Raw genomic sequence first — 12,547 nt, forward strand, 5'->3', positions numbered from 1 at the left:
CAAGAATAGTTTTATGGTTGAGTTGAGACTCTTCCCGGGGAACATTCCACTTTCTGAAGGATCTGCCAAATCTTCCCAAAACCTACATTTGTGTCACTACTAGGCTACTCAAACATCCAATTCTTCATTACAGTAATACTTTCATACATATGGAAGTGGATATATTTTAATAGGTTATTGATAATCTGTACTTAGTGATGCCTTAACTGCATATTACAAAAGTGAATATAACTACATATTAAGGGAGATAAAGGACCCTCATACAGAGTCTTAAAATATAATTTACTGTGACACTAAGACTCTGGGACACAGTCATCAGTTTTTAATAACAGTCATCCATCTTCTCTTTTTTCTGATGCTGTTAACATAGAAGGAAAGAGGTTTTTTCAAAATTGAAATTTATTTGGATATTTAACATTCCTACTACTAACTTTGTAACGTTATTGCTGTGCTTCCTAAAACCATAAACTATGAATATTTTCAAGATGTAATGGTATACATATAAGTATATGGAGGGCCAGAACTTTAATTTTTGAAATGTACCCTATCAGAAGTCATAATTTCCTATTATAAGCTGGGTCATTTAAATGACACCATTTTAATGCATCAATCAAATCTTTTATTGATGCCATCAAAAGCTTTGGACACTTTTACCAATAATACCAGTTTTTATGACCACCAGTGGAGCAAGGGTTCTGAAATCTTGTGATATGTTGCCTCATTTAAATATTCTAATAATGTTATGTTTATATCAGTGCTTCTCAAGCTTAATTGTGCATAAAAGTCTCCTGGGGATCTTGTTCAAATGCAGATTCCTAATCAAGTGGGGTCTGAGATTCCAGTTTCTAAAAAAGCCCCTAGATGATGTGGATGCTGTTAATTCAGATAGCCTACTAGGAGTAGCAGTGTCTAGGCCTTTTGTGGGTCACAAACGTTACACAGGCAAATGGTTTGGCAATTTCCCTTCTAGACTTTGCTTATGTTGATGAAAGTAAATGTCAAATGGCAATCATTTCTGAGCATTCTGCTTGTACCTTGTTTGGGTTTGTCTCGCATAGGAGTCATATAACCTTCTTCATCCAGCTCTCCTCGTGGGCTCCGTTCTGGGGCAAACACTGTGGGGTCAGCACTGTATCTCTGGGTGCTACTGTCCTCTTGGACATGGGGTGCCATGGACTTGCGTAAAGTGCCATTACAGCAGGAGTCATCAAAAATCTCTGCGGTAGCCCCCTGAGCAATGGGGGCTTCTGGGATTGTGCTGGTGGTGGCCCTGTAGGGCATGGGCACTCCTTGTTCTGCAGCGAAGCCCCCGTCTCGGTAGACAAACTGGTTCTGTCAATAATAGAAACACATTTGGAGACCAAAGTTATTGGGAGGAATAGCAATCAAAAACATCAATGTTAATAACCAAAAGAATACAGAAGTTTGTCTTTCAGAGCAAAGTCAGAGTTTATTGGGTTTTTTTTCCCCCAATAGTTAATGAGTCTGTTATAGACTAGAAACACCTAAAATTCCAATTTTGCCCTATAAAGTAAATCAATTGTGGGAAAACAACTTGGAAATATGTGTTTAAGTTTTACTAACCACCTAACACATTGTCTAATAAAAAGTATTTCATATTCTTTCCCACAACTGCCTATTTTTAATGTAAAAATTCAAAGTGAATTTTCAAGACAAATGGCAATGTCATTAACTATAGGCAGTTGCCATTATGAACAGAAGCACAGTGATGAAATTTGAATAGTGATAGTTCCTTATGCCTTCTAGGCTGTTGTTACTATAATTTTGAGTCCATAGTACATAACTGGAAAGTCATCACCAAAATTCTGACTTTTTAGCGCAAGACCTATAATCATGGAAATAAAGATAACCTCCTCACCCAGAAGCATATTGTATGAGCCCAGGTAAATTTTTCAGATGAAAATCAAAAGCTACTGTAGATGAATGATATCTCAGCTCTGGATTATCTACTGAGATAAAACATATCTACATAGGCAGCTACACAAGCTACAGTAAATTCTTAACTCACTGTTGGCAAAGGCAAAATGAGGAAATTATGGTGAGACAAGACAGAGGAAACATGATAGGCAAAGACCAAAATCCTAAAAGATGAAGGTTGATTGTGAAATACTTACTCCTGACATAGGGGTGTAGGCAGGAGGAGGGCTGTGTCCAATTTCACTCTAATAGGAAAGAAAAATGGGATGATGGATATAATAAGAGGTGATATGAATGGAAAATAAAAGAAAAGAAAAAGAAAAGCCACATGAGTCATATGAACCAATAGGGAACACATGCACAACAGTGATGTTTGCTAAACAGTAAAATTTTATGTACTCTGATCTCAAAGAAAGTTTATTTATCTATTTTGATAATACTATGTATAATTTAATCCCTGTAAAGGAAAATTAAAAGAAATTTTAAATGCATTAAAAAATTATGTTGACAATAAATATTCTTCTGATGAACCCTGAAAGGGAAAAGTAGTAAATAATAAACTAGAGTTATAAACAAGGAATGGTTTCCTTTGTTATACTTTAGGTGACTGGAATGATCACATATCACCCCCATTAACTTTTCTCCTATAAGAAGCTTATCTAAAAAGAGATAGAAGTAGATTTCAATTTTCTTGGAATAATTTTTGTTATCAAATTACATTTATTCTTTACCATTTCAGCTAAGGGGCAGCTTCTCAACCTTTTCTTATAGAAAGGGTAAATAATATTTTCTCACTAGTCTCTTTTTAAGTGAACAAACAGCAGAAAATCTTGAAAAACTGGTTTCTTTCCTGGAAACATGCTTTACATACATTACTTTTATGTATTTAGAATCAGTTGAAATTAGATTGCAATTAGAAAAAAAACAAAAAGACATATTCTTATGGCTTACAACTCTAACCTATGGATTAAATAAAAGTCAATATAAAAATATGATAAAATATTAAGGATAACTTTCTTTAGGCTAAGTACAGGAGATATATGAATGCTAATATATATATATATATATGCTGCTGAGTCACTTCAGTGACTAATGAATGAATGCTTATATATATATATATATATATATATGCTGCTAAGTCACTTCAGTCGTGTCCGACTCTGTTCGACCCCACAGACAGCAGCCCACCAGGCTCCCCGTCCCTGGGATTCTCCTGGCAAGAACACTGGAGTGGGTTGCCATTTCCTTCTCCAATGCATGAAAGTGAAAAGTAAAAGTGAAGTTGCTCAGTCATGTCCGACTCTTCACGATCCCATGGACTGCAGCCCACTAGGCTCTTCCGCCCATGGGATTTTCCAGGCAAGAGTACTGGAGTGGGGTGCCATTGCCTTCTCCTATATATATATATATATATATATATATATATATATATATATAAAAATATAAAATATATAAAATACCAATCATTTATTAAGCATATTTCTTGAGAAACCACTCTCTGTGTATGCACAAGGCACTTTTCAAGGCACTTGAAATAATGAATAATGAAGGTAAAAACAGTTGGTTTTGTGAACCTTTCATTCTATACCTTCTGGCTTTAAGTGAACAGAGATGACTAAAATAAACCTCAAAGACAACATCTTGAAACATCTATAAAACAGAGCTAAATCTTATTCCAGGTCGATGTTTTTATACATTGACAGAACAACCTAAAAATATGGTCCCACAGAGATTAACTGTTCAATACAAATTAATAGCAGCTAGATAATAGAATTTTCCTTAACCGAGTCTTCTGAACTTAAGGGAACAAACTCTGAACATCTACACTGAGTTTAGATTTTAACTCTGCCTATAATTGAGTCACTTACGTGATATTATAGAAAATATTTAATCTCTTTTTTTCTCTAGTAACATAGCTAACAACACACTAAAGGATATAATGTGGAAATTTGGATATATTTGTTATGCAATGCATAGGAGGAGCTTTGTAGAGTAGACAGATTGTTATATGGTATTGTTGGGACTGAGCTTCAGTCCCAATTATAAGTGATATGGTCAATTATGAAATATCTCATTTTCATCCTTGGCCTCTTTACCTTATTCTTAATGAAGATACCTATTCTTAATGGAGAAATAAGGTATTTTACATATGAATAAGCTTTGTAAACTCTGCACTATTATACAAATGTAGAAGATACATAAAATTTAAATGTTCACACCTGCTAAATCAGATTTTTAAATTCAAGCAATCAAACTGCCAAGGCTTCTCATCAAAGAAGCAATTTTAAATGCTTACCTGTCTTCCACATCACCTGAAATATATTTTGCTATCTTTCAGAAAGTTACTAAATCTAATTCATTTGTTCATAAATTTGAGAAGGAAATTTTCCATATAATCCAATGATATGTTAAAATAGAGAGCTGGTACAAAAATATGATACCCGCCTGCTGGAACTTTATCATATTACAAATCTTGGCTTTACCCTTTCATTAAACTTGAATTATTTGGCAAGCATTTAGTAAATATTTGTAAAATTTCTATGATAAAAGCATAGGGATTATGTTCGATGCTAGAGATATCATGATATACTAGAAAAGGCTTGGCCAGTGGCCTTTCCCAGTTTACATTGTACGATCAAACATTTCCTGAGATTGTTGAAAGAAAAAAGCAAGAGTAAAGTGAGGCTGGAGTGAATTCATTTCAATTCTATGATTATATATTAAAAGGCAAAGTATTTCAAAGTATTCATAATCACCAGTGTTCCTTTGACCTCTTATTTGCAAGAGTTGTTATACTGGGTAATGTTTGAATTGTGGCTGAAAAAATAGCACTGCCTGCTACATGTTTAGCATTTTATAAAACTTGAGAGATAAATGATCAAAAGAATAACTTAAAAGTCATTTTTCATCAGGAAATACTTTATTATCTATATTCATTATCTGGGCTAGGCCATCTTCAATTGTAAAGGCATCATATCAAACATAACTAGACCTCTTGCAGTTAGTGTGTTCCAAGACAGGAAGTGTGGCCATGCTTTATTTGAATGCATCTGCTGTCTTGCATTTATAAGTCTTTCCATCAGCAACCTGCCAACTCTGCTTCTGGACACAGTGCCAGATACCATCACAGTAATAAGAGTGTCTTCATGTTCTTCCTAGTTTTCACCATTAAAATGGGAAAAAATGCTAAGCAAAGTCCCCTTAGTGTTCATTGTTTTTAGGGTTATTGGCTGCTTTTTATGTTTCTGTTTCCATTTTTTCCATTTGCTTTTTTTTCTGTTTTCCATGATAAAAAGCACCTCATTCATATCTCCCTGGAAGGGCAATACATCTACAAGGGAACATCTGTGAGGCCAATTAGCTGGGCTGGAAATGTGATATAATTGTTGTTTAAATATATTTAAATTACATGTTAATCACTATGTCATAATTTATAGGCTTTGAAAATAACTTTTTGTACTTGAGAGCCAAGCCAGATTTTACTTGTTTTTGCCATTTTTAGTTTGTAACAAGCTCTTCTCATTCCCCACACAACCATCCCTCCAATTCCCCACACTTGAAGAGCTGAACTTTTACTACTGGAAAGAATGACAGCTGCAAGTAAATTGGTTGAGTAAAAATTAAGATCCCCACGATCAGAATGAGCTGGAGTGACCTTAATGTTCTAAGCATAACAAAGCAGTGCTCTCAGTTAAAAGGCTTTTGTTATTTTATTGTGCCACTTTCTAAACTGTCTATCAAAGCCTGGCTTTGAGGATCTTCAGGAAGCAGCACTGGGTATATCTGTTCAATTAACTGGCAAGGGGATTTATTGTCAGCAGGACAAAGATAGAAAGAGGTGGGCTATAAACTGGCAGGTGATACGGAGCTTGCTCCTGGTGGGGAACTATGTAAGGGTGATGAAGAGAGTCAAGTTTAATTTGTGGCCGTAATCACTGGGACATTGTATGATTAACTTGGACTCAAATCCCAGGGGTTATAGAGAAGGCAAATGCCAGCAAATATATCAAATACACTATTAAATGGATATTTACATACACCATGTCCTAAAATTTACTTTTCAACTGAACGATAAAAATTTGAACCTTTGTCTTCTTACATGTGCTGCATTTCTCATATTTATTGTTTTAATTAAAAGTATTATATTATTCCTATGAAATTTTACCTTGTTAACTCAGTGAAATTTTAAATTGTTAAACAGATGAATCGTTAACCATCATATTTTCAAAAAATATTATACAAATCTATCTTCTTAGGAAACAAACAAAGGGACATGCTTAATGCCTACTTTCTATTTAAATTAAAGATGTGCTTAATGAGAGTTTTTTTAATCTTCAGATAATTGTTACTCTCAATATTAGCCATAGGATTAAAGTTTCTAGGGCCAAGAATCCCCCTAAATCCTTTTAACTAAAATGGCATGTGTCTGTATGATGGTGCTAATCCATCAGCACTGATTTATTACCTGGACACTTGCACATATTAAGTATGAAGAGTTCTCAATTTTTTATCCTCTTTGGCATGCATCCTTAACACTGATGGGCATTTTTCCATTTCACAGGTCAGGTAGTGGACAGAGAAAATGCCTTTTATTTTGTATTATGAATAATTTTTGATGTTTGGCTGTAAATCTTTATCTTTTTTACAACTGAGTTTAACACACCAGCATTTGAGACATTTGGATTTTGAATCTTCATTTTTCATAAGACAACTGGAAGAAAACAAAATATATTCACATTCCCCAAACCAAGAAGAACTGGAGAAACCTATTGAATTCAGGCAGTTGTCTCACATACACATGCATATGTGTGAACATATATGTTACACAAAATCTTTTTTGTCTGTTTATATGTGTTTATTAATGCACTCATTTATCTATTTAGTTTGATTATATGCGATGCTACTTTTAAAAAAAACTATTTTACTCTCCACAAACAGGGTTTCCCAGGTTAACACTAAGGTAAAGAACCTGCCTGCCAATCCAGGAGACATAAGAGATGCAGGTTCAGTACCTGGGTTGGGAAGATCCCTGGAGGAGGGCATGGCAACTCACTCCAGTATTTTTGCCTGGAGAATCACATGGACAGAGGAGCCTGTAATCTTCTGGCTGTAGTCTATAGGGTCACACAGAGTCGGACATGACTGAAGAAACTTAGCATGCACACACTCTACACAAACAAAATAATGATGATATAATAATAGATAATATGATGACATAATATTATAGTAAATAAGTTAGTTACAATGACCCTGTGTGCCAGTTGAAGGCATATTAACTTGGGCTTTCATCTTTTTTTCACTTTTCACTAACCCTAGAACTTAATTATAAAGTCCACTCTGTTTCACAGATGAATATATTACTTCTCTTAGGAAAACTGAGAAATAGCAAGCAAGCTAACTTGTATTGTAAACCTACCATATGCCACGGACTAGAATATTTTAAATTTTATGTATTCATATGAACTTTCAAGGTAAATATCATTAGTAAAAATTATGACTCCCATTTTTCAGGTGAGGAAACAGGACCAGGGAATTTTAAAGTTCTTCCCATGCATAAACACAGCCACTGGTGTATGACTCCTTGAATCTAACACCTTCTCATTATTCCACATACAGATTTTGACTTTAGCATGTCTATTCTCTGCCCTCTCTGCCACTGTATAATGTTTCAGTTCTTCTCTCAAATAAGATATTATGGCTTATCTTTCTTCTGAAAAACTAACCTAAAGGAGAAATTTGAAAAAGTAACTAGACTTAATTATAAAATACTGATAATGGCTTACAATGTTGTCCTCCCATCTTATTTGCATTTTAATTTACTCAAAGGACTTAAACAGGAAAGCTACTAGATGTAGAATGTTAAGTGCTAATAGAGAATATATGTGTGTGTTTATATATATAAAAACTATGATTTTTAGATCAACAAGACAGACTATTAAGGAAGAACAGATACTCATATATATATGTCTATGTAGATTACTTACCTTACCAAGAGCAAAAATTAACCCTGAAGCAGGAGGAGATGGTTCTGAATAATGGGAGAGCAGAAAGATTTTCCATGACAGGACTCTTGCTGATGGACTTATTATTCCTAGGCCAAGCTTAGTCAATAAATTCTTCTTCCTGCTCCACTAAGGGTAAGTAAGCTATTGTTTCCTCAGGCAGCAATTCCTGTAGCCTTTCCAAATATTAGTAGAACAAGAGGACATTCCCTGTTTAAATACTCATGGTTAGATGAGTCAATAAAATGGGAGCTGAAAACTCCACACTTTATACCTTTCCATATGTTCTTGTTACATGATGAAGTTGAAGAACATTATTAGCATAGTCAAAAAAGAAAGGTTATAAAGAAATGTGGTTTTACACTAGGGCCAACATTCCTTAGCTTGATTTTAAGATGAACAATAAGAGTTTCGTCACTTCTCTTGATATTAGTAATCATGTAAAATTTATATCTCTTCATCCTGGGAGGAAGATGATAAATATATCTTTATTTTTTGTTCTGGCAACTTTCTTTTGCATCTTTCTTTTGTTTACATTCTTTTTGCCAACATATTGTAATATTTGAACCTTTTCCTAATTATCACCTTAGCTACTAGTTGACATATGTATCTAGAAATCTAAAGAGGAGAATTTTTAGGGGTTTCCTTAAGGATTTCCCAGCAGTTCTTTTCAGTTAGAGAAGGTACAGTCATTTTCTCAAATTTTTAAACTTATCTTTGAGAACATATAGTTCAACTGCAGTGTCTCTGTTTGAATCTAAAGGAAATCATTAAGCCTTTACTGTGTCCAAATTCTCAGGTCATCTGACTAATTTTCCAAGTGCATCCAAAAGTAATCTGTCTCTTTGCTTGAGAGTTTTTTATCCCAAATCATGAAGATTATTTAGTGAAGATTTCTTAATACATTAAAAAAAATGCATTGATGTCAGGCAACTTACTGGAGTGGATTGCCATTTCCTTCTTCAGGGGATCTTCCCAACCCAGGGCTCAAACCTGGCTCTCCCACATTGTAGACGGATGCTTTACCGTCTGAGCCACCAGGGAAGTCAAGAGAACATTACTGTTTGATTGTTTTATTTCTCTGATGTTGGTTTTATTTGTTTGTTTCTGGCTACATTGTATAACAGGTGGGATCTTAGATCCTGACCAGGGATCCAAACCGCACCCCCTGCATTGGTAGTGCAGAGTCTAGGCTACTGGATTGCCAGCAAGTCCCCAAGGTCAGGTAACTTTTGAAGATGAAAGTACCGTTGACATGAAGCAATTGACCACATGAGGTCCTTCTGTCTCTAGGGTTGTATTCTTGAACATTTGACATTGAACCATGAGATTTTTAAACAATTACCTTAATCTCTTGAACCCTCAGTTTATTTAGCTCTCAAAAGGAAAATGAGCTATAGTAAAAGTAAAGGGAAAGATCAATTCCAACTATCAAATTACATGTATGTAAAATGAATATTCTGCCTGAAGTTCATATCATTGATTGCTAAATATTATAAAATGTGATTAACATTAAAGTGAAAGCATCTTGCAGACTTATCTCCCATAAACTTTTTTAAAGTATATGAATTTCTTTTTCTTTTTTCCCTTTTCTCTAAATGGAGTGTCTATGGAGTACCTTAGTCTGTATGCAACAAATGATTGTGCTCTGGGGAGGCAAGAGCACATCTGGATGTGACTTTTCTGGTGACTCAGCAGTAAAGAATCCACCTGCCAATGCAGAGACATGGGTTGGGTCCCTGGGTTGGGAAGATTGATTGGAGAAGGAAATGGCAACACACTCTAGTATTCTTGCTTAGGAAATCCCATGGACATGGACAGAGGAGCATGGTGGGCTACAGTCCATGGGGTTGCAAAAGAGTCAGACATGATTTAGTGACTAAACAACAATTATACACATGCTTATTGTCAATTGACACATTTTCACTTTCATAGTACTCACTTCTATTTATATAATTAGATAATGTATGGAAATTACAGAAATAGCTTAAAAATTAAGTAGTCTATAGGACAAAATGAAAAAAAAAAACCTATGGGCACTCTGAATGTCATGAATGCCATTACTTTAGAATTTGAAATGCTAAGACTTGGTCTGGGTATAATATGTTTCCTTTTATACTATTGATAAAGATTCACTTAAATCACAATTATGGGGAAACAGTGGAAACAGTGGCTGACTTTATTTTTGGGGGGCTCCAAAATCACTGCAGATGGTGATTGCAGCCATGAAATTAAAAGACGCTTACTTTTTGGAAGGAAAGTTATGACCAACCTGGACAGCATATGAAAAAGCAGAGACATTACTTTGTCAACAAAGGCACTTCTAGCCAAGGCTATGGTTTTCCAGTAGTCATGTATGGATGTGAGAGTTGGACTAAAAAGAAAGCTGAGTGTGGAAGAATTGATGCTTTTGAACTGTGGTGCTGGAGAAGAGTCTTGAGAGTCCCTTGGACTGCAAGGAGATCTAACCAGTCCATCCTAAAGGAGATCAGTCCTAGGTGTTCATTGGAAGGACTGATGTTGAAGTTGAACTCCAATACTTTGGCTACCTGATGTGAAGAACTGACTCATTGGAAAAGACGCTGATGCTGGGAAAGATTGAGGGCAGGAGGAGAAGGAAAAACAGAGGATGAGATGGTTGGATGGCATCACTGACTCAACGGACATAAGTTTGGGTGGACTCCGGGAGTTGGTGAACAGGGAGGCCTGGCGTGCTGCAGTCCATGGGGTTGCAAAGAATCAGACACGACTGAGTGACTAAACTGAACTGAACTGATCTATACACATATGCATGCATGTATATATATATATATATATATATATATATATTCATACATACATGAAGAAAATTAATAGCTTAAAACAAGATAATAACGTTTTATTTAATTCATTCAAACTAACAAATTTTCTTTTATAGGTTGTTAGTTTATTTGTGGGCTTAGTTTTGCTTTGTCTCTACTCTTTTTCACATGTGGATATTATATATCAGGAAGTAAATAATATTCATTAAAGCATCATTTATAAGAGTTCCACTTGGAAATGTTTCTTTTGTGGTTATTTGGAGTTATACTATTTACTTGCAAATAATAAGGCAACAGTGAAGCACCTTATATTTCAAACTCCTCTTTAGCAATAATCCACACCAGAAAAGTTTTATTATATATTCAAAATAACTATAACAGTATTTAAAGCAATCTGTGTGTAAGAATATAAAAATATGACGGGCATAGTTCATGTATTGGGAGATGGAAACAAATAATATAGAAAATACAACTACAAATTTTATAACTCTAATTTTGGCATGTAGATTTTATTCAGTGTCTTAAATGATAAGTGTTGGCAACAAGCAAACAATTTAACATAATACAGATAATGCTTTCCATGTTCCTATCATTTCAGTGTGGATCAGGTTGGAAATACCTTCGGGTATGCTAGTTTATGCCAACTGTTTACCAGAGAAAAGTGAATTTGTAACAATGGTTGGTTAGGCGAACTACTGCTCTTCAGGCTCCGAAGTGGTACAGCTGTTGCTATAAGTAAAAAGACTTCTAACAGCCCACCTGGAATTAGGACATCTGGTTTGTGCGAGCTGATCTGAATAAGGTACTGCGCATACTCCAGTACAGCTACTGACAGAGCAAACAGCACATGGCTGTCCCACCAGCCCAGAGCAAACACCAGCTACATTTCACAGAAGCTGGCTGGTATTTACAACTGATCGGAGCCAAAATGAATATCAGATTGAAGGCAGTACCCCAAGAGAAAAACACTTTCCCCCACAGCAACTGGTTGCCCATAGTCTAAGGCGTTTATACCATTTTTTAAAATCTCCCAAATGTGATTTTGCCGCATGTCAAAAGGAAGAAGAAAAACATACAAAGAATTCCTGCATCTATTTGTGAACCACTTTGGAATTTTCTGAAGTAAAAAAAAAGACCAATATTTTTACTTTGCTATTTAAACTGTTTGCTACCTATATTAGCCAGAACCATGGTCATAATAACTTTCTTTCAACTTCTAAAGTAGCTAACACTACGTGTACACCTGTGGAGGATTCATGTTGATGTATGGCAAAACCAATACAATATTGTAAAGTAATTGGCCTCCAATTAAAATAAATAAATTTAAATTAAAAAAAATATGAAGCCAAAAAATAAAATAGACTAGAAACACTAGAAACTAGAGTGTCTAATTTAAATCTGACATGGATGCCAGAGATCACCCAATCTCCTTCTCCCTATTTTCAGCTATGGTAATAGAGACGGCAGGTGACTTTGCTCAAGGTCACACATCTAGTTACCAACAACAAAAATCAATAGGCCAAATTAGAAAAATACTTTTATGGTTTACTATGAAACAAAAACAATCTGCTTGCTATCCTTCTTAGATTATGTCTGCATAACTGAATCGGGACAAGGCAGGTGAAACTCTAAAGAAGCGAAGTCTGATTATCACGTTTCCTTTTCAACTTCAAGTCCATATTTTTTTTATTGCTCCCTAATGACAGAGTGACTTCACTTTCACTTTTCACTTTCATGCATTGGAGAAGGAAATGGCAACCCACTCCAGTGTTCTTGCCTGGAGAATCCCATGGACAGAGGAGTGTG

General features: G+C 35.1%; 1 protein-coding gene across 3 annotated transcripts in view; it reads right to left on the minus strand.

The window, feature by feature from the left end:
* ERBB4 (erb-b2 receptor tyrosine kinase 4) overlaps window positions 1–12,547 on the minus strand; it is a 1,296,210-nt gene that overhangs the window by 10,660 nt on the left and 1,273,003 nt on the right. For 2 of the 3 annotated variants that reach the window (XM_042244993.2, XM_060410397.1), the window contains exons 26-27: window positions 2,136–2,183; window positions 1,035–1,332 (exon numbers count right to left, since the gene is read on the minus strand). In XM_042244993.2, coding sequence (XP_042100927.1) covers window positions 1,035–1,332; window positions 2,136–2,183 — 346 coding nt within the window. The remainder of the gene's footprint in view (window positions 1–1,034; window positions 1,333–2,135; window positions 2,184–12,547) is intronic. The other variant, XM_060410398.1, reaches the window with a different exon arrangement.

The sequence above is a fragment of the Ovis aries genome, chromosome 2 (assembly GCF_016772045.2).
Source record: "Ovis aries strain OAR_USU_Benz2616 breed Rambouillet chromosome 2, ARS-UI_Ramb_v3.0, whole genome shotgun sequence".
NCBI lineage: Eukaryota > Metazoa > Chordata > Mammalia > Artiodactyla > Bovidae > Ovis > Ovis aries.